The sequence below is a fragment of the Salvelinus sp. IW2-2015 genome, linkage group LG13 (genome assembly GCF_002910315.2).
Source record: "Salvelinus sp. IW2-2015 linkage group LG13, ASM291031v2, whole genome shotgun sequence".
Classification (NCBI taxonomy): Eukaryota; Metazoa; Chordata; class Actinopteri; order Salmoniformes; family Salmonidae; genus Salvelinus; species Salvelinus sp. IW2-2015.
In genome coordinates this window covers 36,122,142-36,136,762 of record NC_036853.1, presented here as the reverse complement: position 1 = coordinate 36,136,762, position 14,621 = coordinate 36,122,142, and the positions used below count along the sequence as shown (strand labels likewise).

General features: G+C 44.1%; 1 protein-coding gene across 1 annotated transcript in view; it reads left to right on the top strand.

The window, feature by feature from the left end:
* The window catches only part of mast2 (microtubule associated serine/threonine kinase 2), a 271,656-nt gene that overhangs the window by 244,539 nt on the left and 12,496 nt on the right, over positions 1-14,621 (top strand). The window contains 10 exon segments of the mRNA XM_070446251.1: positions 2,441-2,542; positions 5,308-5,609; positions 5,897-6,105; positions 6,459-6,597; positions 6,752-6,884; positions 7,473-7,638; positions 7,789-8,013; positions 8,526-8,635; positions 8,744-8,898; positions 9,278-9,585. Coding sequence (XP_070302352.1) covers positions 2,441-2,542; positions 5,308-5,609; positions 5,897-6,105; positions 6,459-6,597; positions 6,752-6,884; positions 7,473-7,638; positions 7,789-8,013; positions 8,526-8,635; positions 8,744-8,898; positions 9,278-9,585 — 1,849 coding nt within the window.

The following is a 14,621-nucleotide window of genomic DNA, read 5'->3' as shown; positions in this document are numbered from 1 at the left end:
CACACGACACACACACACACACACACACACACACACACACACACACACACACACACACACACACACACACACACACACACACACACACACACACACACACACACACACACACACACACAACACACACACACCAACTGTCTCTCACACTACACAGCGTAGTTAATTAGCCGTTGTGAGTGTGAATGACGGCCCCACCGCTGCCCATTACTCACCAATCACTTGTCTATAATGGGAGGAGATCCTCCATTCCTCTCTCCATCTTCAGCACTTTGGCGCTTTCATTACCTTTATAAATTATTCAGGAGCTGATTGGAGCCCCTAGGGCCCCCGCTGCCTGCCTACCTAGCAGCCTGTCTTGCTGCCTGGCTGTCTTGTCTGCCTGCCTAGCTGCCTGCCTGGTCAGCCTGCCTGCCTGTGTCTGCCTGCCTGGTCAGCCTGCCTGCCTGTGTCTGTCTGCCTGCCTGCCTGTCTAGCTGTGTGCATGAGCTGCCTGCCTGGTCTGTCTGCCTGCCTGGTCTGCTTGCCCCCCTAGCTGCCTGCCTGGTCAGCCTGCCTGTCTGTCTAGCTGCGTGCATGAGCTGCCTGCCTGCCTGCCTGTCTAGCTGCCTGCCTGGTCTGCCTGCCCCCCTAGCTGCCTGCCTGGTCAGTCTGCCTGCCTGCCTAGCTGCCTGCCTGGTCCGTCTGTCTAGCTACCTGCCTGTCTGCCTGTCACTATGGGATGTTTCTATTAGCCCGTGGCCGACACCTGGCCAGGCCTTGTTTATTAACAGGCTCTGGCTCTCTATTAGGCTGCCTTCCACCAAACCTACCTGATGGATGTGTGTTTTACACACTAACACTTTGTCTGTCTTCCTCCCCCTCGGTGTTTTCTAGTTAGCAGAGGTGCTCTCTAGGTGGTTTTCTGTGGTAAATGACTCTGTCCAAACTGACAACATGTTCCGTGGTATATTTTCACTGTATCAGTGAGGTCATTCTGCTTTAGCTAGCTAGCTACTTCTCAGTTTCAGTCTGTATTGTATGTTTAAGTGATAATGCCAGAGAAGCCGGTGTTTGCAGGAAATATTGGTACGGATGTTCGTCGAGGGCCAGCAAACCGTGCCAAAATATCCCCCAAACACTGGCTTTGAGGGCATTATCACTTTTATACAACGGGTCACCAACATGTTCAAATAATGATTGACATATTTTTTATTAAAAACATTATTTTTATGCATTTATTTTAACTATTTCATCCTTACACAAGATATAGTCCCGACACAAATCTAGGGTTGCTACCCAAGCCAGCTGGTCGTTCGTTCTATCGGTTCGGTTGCCAGAGACGCGACCCAATCGTTCGGTCTTTTTGTTCTGTACCTATGGACGAGACTCAGTAGTTCGTTCTAAATGTTCCATTGCCATACTGGCTGGCAACGTTCTTATCTCTTGCTTGCTAGCTAGCCAACTACGGCTAACTTACAGTCACGTCAAACATTGCAGCCAGAATAACAACATTGTGATGGCATTTGCATTTGTTTAGGCAGTTTTCCAATGACATTTATTTGGATACATCCATAACAATGAGCTAATGAGGCACGATTTCGCCTGGCATAGAAAATGTGCTCTCTCGTCAGGACACTGTTGTTCAGAGGAGCTAGCCAACAACACATCTGACACAATATTTTCAAACTGAAGCTGGAAAGACTGCAAACTAGCTACACTTCGTTTCATTTGACCTTTTTTCAATTGACATTTCTTTGTATATATCCATAAAAATGGTGCCAGCTGATTCTGGCTGAGAAACAATGCCTGTGTTTGTTTTTTTCCGTCTCCCGACACGTTCCTTACTATGGGACAGCAGGACATCGAATTGAAATATTGAAACAATGTTGCAAATGTCGGAGAGACAGACAGCAAGGTTTATACAAATCTCCGCTTTTGAAAACGAAATGTTAGTCTAAAAGAAATGTGAGATAATGTCTAGATGTTTTTTTATAGTGGAGATCAAGTTTATAAAGTGCCTGGCTGGGCTGATGAGACGGTGGATTGAGCAGTCAGATGGAACAGAGTAAATAGGCATTTTAACATCATAGATTTAGCCGGTGGTAACTTGTGGAATAGACACCGGCTGGAATGCGGTTTTAACCAATCAATATTCAGGATTAGACCCACCCGTTGTATAATGGAGTGTATCGACTGCATGTATCTTCTCATCCTCTTTCCTGTGTCATCTATGAAGATGGACAGATAGGTGAAGCTGTTTTTATACGAAAAACCAAGTCTGGTTGATGTAGAATTGATTAGATACTACTGATTGTGTATAAACTATCTCTCTGATCATGTATAGACTGACACCATTCTATCTTTCCCTCTGAGGTGACTGTTGCCTATTGTGGCAAGTAGTACTGATGGTTCATACTACCAGTGTGCTCTCTAACTCTTCCTCTCTCCTCTCTGTGTCTAGGCTCACGAGCGCTCTGAGAGTGTGGAAGTCACATTTGTGACCCAGCTGGTGAGGAAGCTGATGATCGTCATCGCTCGGCCGGCACGCCTGCTGGAATGTCTGGTAAGAGGAACGAGAGGGGGGAGACGGGGAATTATCGGAGGTGTTTCCCAACAATGTTTCCTTCAAATGAATGAACATCTCACACCTACGTGCTTACCGGAGGGAGATTCGATGATGAATGTCTATATGACGGTTTTCAAGATGACACAAAAAATACATTTTCCTATTTTTCTCGTAAATTGGTTCCTATTTGCAAGACAGTCATTTTCTTCCTATAGTTCATAAGCCACCTAGCCATTTACTCCTAATTGTGTGGCAACTCAACCATTATTATTATTATTGTCATCTGTCCTCAGAGGCAGATGCACTGCACGTGCAACAGCCTACATACGTTTATGTATCACCCATAGGAGCTCCCTCCCATCCATCCAGCCACCCAGCTCCGTTTCTCAAGCAGCCCAAGCATGCGGCTGCTCTCTGCCCAGCTAGGGAGAGGGCAGTGGGGGTAGAGACGGTGCTTCATCACCCCCTCCTCCTCCTCCATGGCTAAGCAGCTGGAACCATCCCTCCACCTCATCACTCTCTCTGGAGCTGGGAGGTAGGGAGAGAATGACAGAGAGGGGGGTGGAGAGAGGGAGAGGCTGCCCCTGTGCTCACGTCTCTATTTTTGACTAATCACATGCAGCCGATCCTGTGACAACACACACGATGGGTTTTTACAAATGGACGTACACACAGCTTGGAGAGAGGTGGTGGTGGGGGTACACTGGGTGGTAGAATACATATCGGCGAGTCCAGATCGGAGGAGTCTGCAGTCACATGCGGTGTCCCACAGGGGTCAGTGCTGGGGCCTATCCTGTTTTTAATTTACATGCTCCCTCTGCTAAATCCTCCGAGATTATAACATCAACTTCCACTTCTACGCTGATGATACCCAGGTCTACATTAACGCAAAACCGGACTCCATCGCTGCCCTAGCAAAACTCAGCAGCTCCCTAAAGGACATCAGGGCATAGATGAATGAGAATGTCCTCCAGTTGAACAGTAGCAATACTGAGGCTATGCTTATTGGGAAAACCAAGCAGGTCACCAGTGCTGGAAACATCTGCCCTACAATCAATGGCCAGGCCATCTACCTGTCCTCTGTCATCTCCAACCTAGGAGTCAGGTTTGATCCTTCTCTGTCCTTTGAGGCCCACATAAAACAAATATGTAAAACATAATTTTTCCATCTTGAAAACTTTGCCCGAGTGATACCAATACTCTCCCACGCCTTCATCTTCTCTCGGATTGACTATGGCAATGCTCTGTTTGGGGGCCTCCCAGCCAAATCACTACAGAGGCTCCGACTAATCCAGAACAGTGCTGCCAGGGTCCTGACCAGGACCAAGAAGTCTGACCACATCACCCTGATCCTGGCCCAACTCCACTGGCTCCCGGTCAACTACAGGATCGACCTAAAAATTCCAATGCTTATATTTAAAGCCTTGAATGGAATGAGCCTCACCTACATCAGCAACCTCATCTCAATCAGCGAGCCACCTCACACTCTCCTCTCCAGCCACTCCCTACTGAGACACGTCTCCGAACTATTGGGGACCGAGCCTTCTGCTACCTAGCCCCTCGCCTATGGAATGCTCTCCCTGACCATCTGAGAGCTGGTCTGGGTACCGGTCTTTTTAGCTAACATTCCTTTCCACTCCATGACATTGCCAAAGAGACTGCCTTTTCGGCAATCTCAACATTCAATATACAGCTGGATTTACAGCGGAGTTGCTCATTGGTTGTTGGAAATAGCATTAATATTTTCCATGACAAGATGTGGAGCCTCTAAAATATAATTAAATTATAACAAAGTAAAAAATAAACATTTAGCTGTTAGCTAGGCATGTTGTTGTATTTTGCTTAAAATCAAAGCTAAGAGGTTTTGTGGTTAGAATTTCAGTAGCATTTATTGCGGCATGTATTTAGGTAGAGAATTTAGATGTGCGCTAGCAACTTTTGACAGATTGGTTTCGTCTGGACAAACAAAACATTTTGCTTAGCAACCGCATACCAACGTGTTCTGTGGAGAGAGAAAAAGTTATGGAATTACAATATTTGGATAATCACTGTGATTGGAGGATAGCTGTGAGGGTTATCGAATCAGGATCAACTCCTCTGTTCTCTATAGCTCATTAATGATAGAATGTTCACATTTGAAGATGACAGAAAGGCCAGTCACTTTGGCAATGACAAGGAGTGGAATGTTCGCTAAAGAGACTTGTGCTCAGGCTATCTGAGAGCCGCTCCTTCACTCAGAGCTTTTAAAATGGGCCTTAAAACCCACTTCTACAGACTAGTCTTTTTCAGTCCTAGTCCCAATATAAAATGTATTTAGCACCTTGCCCAATATTGCTAATTTACCTGCCTTGATTCTAAATTAATGTTGTTCTCATTGTATATATATGTTTTTTTTTCCTCAGTAAAGCTTTGAGATAACTCTGTAATGAAAAGTGCTATACAATTACATGTATTATTATTATTAGAGAGTCTTTGTCAGACGACAAGGAAATAAAGGAGTGTTCACATACTATACAGTACAGTACAGTGCTGTTGTGGATTCTTTTGCAGTACATTCTCATTACCTCCTCTTGATTATGCGCTCCTGATTTGTGCTGTGGTTGAACCAGTGAGCCACAACACAAACAAACAAACAAACGCACACATTCCAACCTGTATTGCATGGGCTGAATGACGTTGGCTGATTATAACACCATCTTCTCTAATCCCCCTCTCCTTTCCCTCCCTCTCCCCTCCCCCTTCGGTCTCTCCCTGGTGTACAGGAGTTTGACCCGGAGGAGTTCTACCACCTGTTGGAGGCAGCAGAGGGCCATGCCAAGGAGGGCCAGGGCATCAAGTCAGACATCCCCCGCTACATCATCAGCCAGCTGGGTCTCACCAGGGATCCCCTGGAGGAGATGGCCCAGCTGAGCAGCTACGACAGTGGGAACCCCGACACGCCAGAGACAGACGACTCTGTAGATAGTCGAGGGGCCACGGTACCTGTTGTAGCTCCCCCTAAAACCAAGGCCCCACGGGAGGAGGACTTTGAGAACATCAAGCTCATTAGCAACGGGGCTTACGGGTAAAGGCAGACAGCCAGAGAGGCAGGCTTGTACCTTTATAAGACAGTAGATTAAGACTGAAGCGTCCCCATGGGTTCGTTAGCCCATGGCAATGACGATAATGATCATGATGGTTCTAACACTGTTGGCCACCCTTTAATTATTTATCTTCTCTTCCCCTTCTCTCTCTCTCACCCCTCTCTCTCCATTTTTCCAACGGCTGTCTGTCTCTTTCTCTCTCTCTCTCTCCCTCCCCCCTCTCTCCCTCTTCTTCCCTCCTCTCTCCCACAACCATTTCTCTCTGCAGGGCCGTGTTTCTGGTGCGTCACAAGGAGACGCGTCAGCGTTTTGCCATGAAGAAGATCAACAAGCAGAACCTAATCCTAAGGAACCAGATCCAGCAGGCCTTTGTAGAGAGAGACATCCTGACCTTTGCAGAGAACCCCTTCGTGGTCTCCATGTTCTGCTCCTTCGAGACACGCAGACACCTCTGCATGGTCATGGAGTATGTGGAGGGTAAGGGCTGATCATACGGCTCGTTTAAACACACAAACAAGCAAGCAAGCAACAATGGACACCTCTGTATGGTCATGGAGTATGTCGAAAGTAACAGCTGCTTATACGCACAGTTGACATACATCAGGGCTGGCCAACCCTTTCCCTGGAGAGCTACTAGTTATGCAGACTTTTGCTCCAAACACACCTGATCCAGCTAATGACGGTCCCGATGAGCAGCTAATTAGTAGAATCGGGAAGCGGCCCCCTTCTTCCTTACACATTGTGTACACACTGACACCGTTTCTTCCAACTTCATGTTTGTGAGTGGGGGGTGTATGTGTACTGACTGTCATTGCCTCTGCCCTCCGCAGGTGGTGACTGTGCCACCCTGCTGAAGAACATTGGGGCTCTGCCTGTGGACATGGCACGCATGTACTTCGCTGAGACCGTGCTGGCACTGGAGTACCTCCACAACTATGGCATCGTACACAGAGACCTCAAACCGGACAAGTAACACACACAAGAAGGCTGTATCTGTCTTGCAACTTCATTTTGATACTCCGTGGGCTTTAATACTTCACCCGCTATAAGCGTTATTCACCATCTCATAATGCTTCCATCTCGCTCTCTTTCTCTCTCTCCTTCCCGTACTTCCGTCCTGCAGTCTTCTGATCACTTCGATGGGCCACATCAAGCTGACAGACTTTGGCCTGTCTAAGATCGGTCTGATGAGCCTCACCACTAACCTGTATGAAGGACACATAGAGAAAGATACCAGGGAGTTCCTGGATAAACAGGTACAGAGAGAGAGACCTCTGGCGCCCAGCCCATAAAACGCTAACTCTGTCACTGGTCACTCAATCTTCCCTTATGTATAACGACGTCCATGACGGAAGTGTATGACGATGTGTACAGGTATGAGAACGAATGCAACATTTTGCCGTTAGAGTGTATCAAATCAAATCAAATGTTATTGTTCACATAACACCTTTAGTAGATGTTATTGCGGGTGTAGCGAAATGCTTGTGTTTCTAGCTCCAACAGTGCACTAATATCTAACAAGTAATATCAAACAAGTTCACAACAATACACACAATACACACAAATCTAAAGTAAAGGAATGGAATTAAGAATATATAAATATTTGGACGAGCAATGTCTGAGTGGCATAGACTAAAATACGGTAGAATAGAATACAGTATATACATATGAGATGAGTAATGCAAAATATGTAAACGTTATTAAAGTGACTAGTGTTCCATTATTAAAGTGGCCAGTGATTTCAAGTCTATGTACATAAAGCAGCAGCCTCCAAGGCACGCGTGCTGCTTTCAGTTCTCTCCTTGCCTATACTTGACCCTTCCCCTCTGTGTGTGTATTACCAGGTGTGTGGTACACCAGAGTACATCGCCCCAGAGGTGATCCTGAGACAGGGCTATGGGAAGCCAGTAGACTGGTGGGCCATGGGGGTCATCCTCTACGAGTTCCTGGTGGGCTGTGCCCCTTTCTTTGGAGACACGCCAGAGGAGCTCTTCGGACAGGTCATCAGTGGTGAGTACCAGAGATGACAGGAGCCCATTAACACAGGGGTCTGTATTTTTAACAGAGGAAAAAAGGACAGAAAAAATAGAAAAGTGTGTTTTCTAAACGAATGTGGAAAAATGCATCTGACTATACAGTTTCTGCTCTCTGTCTCTGTAGATGAGATCATATGGCCAGAGGAGGAGGAGGCTCTTCCTAATGATGCCCAGGACCTCATCTGTAAACTCCTCAGACAGAACCCTCTGGAGAGGCTGGGTACAGGCAGTGCATTCGAGGTGAAGCAACACCGGTTCTTCTACGACCTGGACTGGAACAGTCTGCTGAGACAGAAGGCAGAGTTCATCCCTCAGCTGGAGTCAGAGGAAGACACCAGCTACTTTGACAGTAAGTCACACCTATTCTACATGATATACAGTGCATTCGGAAAGTATTAAGACCCCTTCCCCTTCTTCCACATTTTGTTACGTTACAGCCTTATTTTCTGAAATGGATTAAATTAATGTCATGTTTTTGCTTTGTCGTTATGGGGTATTGTGTGTAGATTGATAAGAGGAAAAAACTATTGAATCAATTTTAGAATAAGGCTGTAACGTAACAAAAATGTGGAAAAAGTCAATGGGTCTGAATACTTTCCAAAGGCACTGTATACGTACCTATACTAACACCCTGAACCTACCCTGCTATTCCTCTACTCACACTCCATAGTCATTGAAATAATAGAATACCGTTTAAACAGTCGCTGTACTTCAACATAGAGCTTACCCGTCATAACTGCTCTACACACGCTGATTCTATCTTCCAGTCTCCGTGTACTGTGTCATGAAAATGAGTTTGTCATGTAACTTAATCTTGTTTTCCTCTTTTCTCTCTCTCTCTCTCTCTCTCTCTCTCTCCAGCCCGTTCAGACAGGTACCACCACTTGGACTCTGAAGATGAAGATGACACCAATGATGACGAACACGTAGAGATACGTCAGTTCTCCTCCTGCTCGCCCCGCTTCAGCAAGGTAAACCACGCTCGCACACACACACACACACACACACACATTCACACACAACCGCCACTGCTGCAAATGTAATCACTCCGTGTACTCGATGTAATTAAAACTGTGTAGGTGTACAGCAGTATGGAGCGTCTGTCCCTCCATGAGGAGAAGCGGGCCCCCCCGCCCACCAAGCGCAGCCTCAGTGAGGAGGGAGGAGAGCGCATCGACAGCCTCAGCGGGCTCAAGTCCAGAGACCGCTCTTGGCTGGTGGGGTCACCTGAGATGTGAGTATAGGGGCTCTTCTGCGGCCAGCAAACCAAAGCCTAATTTACTATAGTGTATACTAATTATTTAAGTCTTCCACTATAGGAGGAGGTGTCTGTGTCTTGCATCAAATTAAATCAAATGTTATAAGTCACATGCACCGAATACAACAGGTGTCGACCTTACGGTGAAATGCTTACTTACAAGCCCCTAACCAACAATGCAGTTTAAAAAATATGAGTAAGAATGAGAAATATCACCAACGACAGAACTGTAGCCTTATAGATTCTAAATCCCTAGCAATTTACTTAGTTAGGGTAGTTGACACAACCTTTTGACAAACACAATATTCGGTATGTTCTGCATGTGTAACACCCCTCCTGTGTCTCCCTCCCACAGCCTGCGTAAGCGTCTGTCCGTCTCGGAGTCGTCCCAYACTGAGAGTGACTCCAGCCCTCCTCTGGCGGTGCGTAGACGCTGCTGCTCCGCCATCATCGAGATGCCACGCTTCGCCATCTCCTCGGAGGAGGAAGGAGGGGTGGCCCCCAGTCGTAAGAGCCCCAGCCTGCTCAGCCAGACCCCCGGGGGAGTCAGGGGCCCCCGCAGTGAGGAGCTGCCCCTCTCCATCCCAGAGCTCCCCATAGAGAGAGAGCTGAAACTGGTCGAGTCCCCCATCACCAGCCAGCTCAGCAGAGCCACAGTCACACGTCAGTACTGGCTAAACAATATACTCACTCTATAGATGGGTGTCTGCTTTGATTCCATTCACATGACCAGGGATGCAAACTAGTCATCTTTCGGGTTTATGTGACCTACGTGAATCGTGTAGATATTTTTTTTGGTGGGGGGTGGGGATTGGATCACTACTGGCTGTAAGCAAATGCGTGATGAACGTTTGAAGCAATACTGGCTGTATCCAAGGCTCAGCCAATCGTTCACATAACAACAGAATGCAGCACGCGACTTAACTTCTCTAGGATATGTGGGACGCTAACGTCCCACTTGGCCAAAATCCAGAAAAAATGTAGCGCGCCAAATTAAAATATATTACTATAAAAATCAATCTTTCATGAAATCACACATGAAAGACACCAAATTAAAGCTACACATGTTGTGAATCCAGCCAACATGTCTGATTTCAAAAAGGATTTACAGGGAAAGCACACCAAACAATGAAGCCACAGAAAAACACAGCCATTTTCCCAGCAAAATATAGTAGTAACAAAAAGCAGAAATAGAGATAAAATTAATCACTAACCTTTGAACATCTTCATCAGATGACACTCATATGACATCATGTTACACAATACATTTATGTTTTGTTCGATAATGTGCATATTTATATCCACAAATGTCCGTTTACATTGGTGCCATGTTCAGAAATGCCTCCAAAATATCCGGAGTAATTACAGAGAGCAACATCAAATAACAGAAATACTCATCATAGACTTTGATGAAAGATACATGTTTTACATATAATTAAAGATACACTTGTTCTTAATGCAACCGCTGTGTCAGATTTTTTTTWAACTTTACGTAAAAAGCACACCATGCAATAATCTGAGACGGCGCTCAGATTTAACAAAATTTCTCCGCCATGTTGGAGTCAACAGAAATACGAAATTACATCATAAATATTCCCTTACCTTTGATTATCTTCATCAGAATGCAGTGCCAGGATTCCTAGTTCCACAATAAATCRTTGTTTTGTTCGATAATGTCCATTACTTATGTCCAATTAGCTAAATTTGCTAGCATGTGTAGTACACATGTCCAAACGCTTGCGCAGATGCAGGCAAACGTCGGACGAAAACTTCAAAAAGTTATATTACAAGTCGAATAAACTGGACAAACTTAGTAGAGAATTAATCTTCAGGATGTTGTTATCATATATATCCAATAACGTTCCAACCGGAGCATTCTTTTCAGTCTCTATAAGTAATGGAACGCATGGCGATATCATGAGGAAAGTGCGTGACCAGGAACTGGCACTCTGCCAGACCACTGACTCAAACACCTCCCATCCGGTCCCACAACACAGCATAAGCTTCATTCCACGTTCTACTGACTGTTGACATCTAGTGGAAGGCGTAGGAAGTGCAAACAGATCCATATATTACAGGGAATTGAATAGGCGAGGACTTTAACATCGACCACTCTCAGAATTCTCACTTCCTGTTTGGATTTTTTCTCAGGTTTTTGCCTGCCATATGAGTTCTGTTATACTCACAGACATCATTCAAACAGTTTTAGAAACTTCAGAGTGTTTTCTATCCAATAGTAATAATAATATGCATGTATTAGCATCTGGGACAGAGTAGGAGGCAGTTCACTCTGGGCACGCTATTCATCCAAAAGTGAAAATGCTGCCCCCTATATCAAAGAAGTTAGGAGAGAAGAGACATCCAATTTGCTAGTTACAGAATCAGCGTGCGAAGAGGTAGGTGAGAAGCCTGACCACTGAGACGGGGGTGAGAAGGTGATGAAGCGTACTTCATGAGCTGTATCCGAAAAACAACTGGCATTTGGAAAGTTTGAGGTGAGGGAGAAAGTGTGGTGCAACAAATCAATCATGTTAGCATTGTTAAGTATCTTGCTATAGTAGCTGGATCGAATTAACGTAAACTCACTCACTTTTCTACATCGCCTTGGTCCGTACAATTGACCTTATTTTAGCGCCCAAAAAACGTAATACTTCCAGATCAACTGTAATGTCAATACCATTGTAAAGCACAATTTCTCCCCTTTCCAACAGAATTCATGCCGAGACCTCCACGCYTCCCGTTTCTGCATGATTGAAGAAGGCAATGAGCTCCTTCGGGTCTATTTAAAAATGGCGGGTGGGGAAGTGAAACTAATGCGTGGTAGTGAGAAGGAGAGGAGATGTGTGGGAAAAAGGCTTTTTTTCACTCGATCTGTCCAACTTAACACCTTATCGCCGCTAAAATGTAAATAAAACACTATAAAGAGTTTATAATGTGTCATTACATACCTATTTGAAAGTTTGTGTCGAATTTGAATCRGGTTTTTAGGGCGGTGCTAAAGTGATYTTCAGAAGTAAACAGCGAGAGAGTGACGATCGCTTACAGTGATGACGCAAAAAATGACTAGGTATCCCCCCTTACCCCCGCCACTGTCCATTTCTTGTTTTTAAACGATGAGAGAAGTGCTACACCTGGTGGAGAGAGCTTGTAAGACAGAAATAGTTGCTTTATGCGTGCTGTACGTTACGACATGACACGTCACGATGTAACGGAGGGTCCGTTTTTTCAACTTTTCTCCAGTACTATAGAGCCATTACCATGTCGATCAACACTTGAATAGAAACGTAGTTCACACCCCAGATTTTGAAGTCAACACAGTCGCTACAGTCCCATTAGTTTTCTTTGCAGCCTCGTTTGAATGCCGCGATGGCGCACATTTGTACGGAATGGGGTGAGTTTACGTTAACGTTATCCGTTAGCTAGCCAGAGAAATGTTGGGCAACATTAGCCAACTTAGCTGATCAAATAATTTAGTTTATTGTTTGAAAATTTGCTGGCTAATAAGTCAGACAGCTAGCTAGCTAACGTTACAACATCAGATTAGTATATTCGCTATAGTATTAATTGGTATACGACTCATTGCCGTTCCTCAAGTTATAATGTGTTAGTTGCTTAATAGACCCTGGCAATCTGTGTGAAATGTTAGCTAGTTAACGAACTAACTACTATCTGTGAACTCATGTTTCCCCTCTACAGTGTGTGGTTAATTTTCAGAATATGATCTACATGATCTGTGTGTAAAATAAAAAGTGGTTAATGTGAACCTAACTCACAGCTAAAAAAATATAAGGAAAGCAATCCAATGTTATTTGCTGCCTAGACTTTACTGCAAATGACACTCAAGTCTTGAGAAAGAACAATACACTAATATTGCAGTTAGCCACGACAGCCTTCATAATAGAACGCTTGTGACCACACACATATTGCACTTGTGGAAAAAACATCTTAAAGTAGAAATAGAATGAAACAAACAGGCATTCTATTTTTACTCTATTATAGTGGCCATTATAGTAGACATTGATCAAGTGCACAAAGCTACATGTGTGCACAAATAACGTTCACTGAGTAAAAAAACAAATGACCCCCCCTCACTCATACAACATTTTTACTGTCAAGTTCAACACAACAAAAGCAATATCTTTGGGCTACACTGCACATTATTACATTGTACACTTTCTGCCTGTGGGACATCCCTTCTACAATGTGCCAGCAGAGCATCATACCCTTTGTTGGCATAACTGATCTCTTTCAGGCAGAGTACACCTGGCATACCCCTTTTAATCCACTGTATTGAAAGAGGGAAGTGTGTGGCATTTCTTTCACTTCTATTGGCATCCAGCATAAGCCAGGCCCAGCTCCAGCTACACTTGTTCCCTGAATCCACTTGTTTATTAACTGGTATACGACTCCTTGCCGTTCTTCAAATTATAATGCGTTAGTTGCTTAATGGACCCTGGCAATCTGTGTGAAATGTTAACTAGTTAACGAACTAACTACTATCTGTGAACTGCTGTTTTCCCTCTGCAGCATGTGGTTCATTTTCAGAATGAGAGAATTAGGCGTTGCTTGTTAAACAAGTGGATTCAGGGATCAAATACACAAAGAAATGGTTAATTGGCTAATTAGTTAATTGGTCACAAAATCTATTTTGCAATGGACATCTCAGTCTCCGGACTTGAAACTCATTGAAAACCTGTGGTTTGAATTTATRAGGGCAGTCCATAAGCGCACACAAAGGATATCAAGGATCAGGAAGGATTCTGTATGGAAGATCCCTCTCAATGTGTTCTCTAACATTTTAGAAAAAGGCTCATTGCCGTTATCCTTGCAAGGTGAGGTATTGAAAGGTATTGAAAACAGGGGTGTACATTTTTACCCCTAACCTTTTTGATAAAAAGATGATTACTTGTCAAACAGAATCTCTTTCTCTGAGCAATTGTATTAGTATAAAATATAACAATATCCCAATTGTTTTAGCATACAATATAGCTCAGTATTTGAATACTTTTTTTATACAGTCATTTTTGCTCATATTTGTCAAGGGTGTCAATAATTTCAGACCCCACCGTATATACACATAAACTCCCCTCCATATGCATTTGGACAGCGAAGCTACATTTTTATATTAGGCTCCCATATTCCTGGCATGCATTAACTACATCAAGCTTGTGACTCTACAAACTTGTTGGAGCATTTGCATCCTCCCCATAAAAAAAAAAAAGTATTGAATTACATTTGAAAAATAACACCCTTGCCTTTCGTGAACTAACACTCGCGTTTAAATTTTTTTCCCTACTAGCACTGACTTTGCTGATAGCTACTTTAATGAGGAAAAATGTACTTACTACGACTGTGATGTGTGGTTGGCTCACCAAGCTATCTTAAGTCGTTCTGGATAAGAGCATCTGCTAAATGATTCAAATGTACATTTTTTGGTTGTGTTTTGGATGATATTTTTCACAATGGAAACTGAATGGTGAAAAATACATCGTGCCATTTTGGAGTCACTTTTATTGTAATTAAGAATAGAAGATGTTTCTACATTTGCCATTTTAGTCGTTCAGCAGATGCTCTTATCCAGGGCGACTACATTTAGTGCATTCATCTTTTTTATGGGAGGCGGAGAGATAAGACTGATGTCTTATTTAAAATTCTTATTTAAGATACTCTTCTACAATCATGTGGATGCTACCATGATT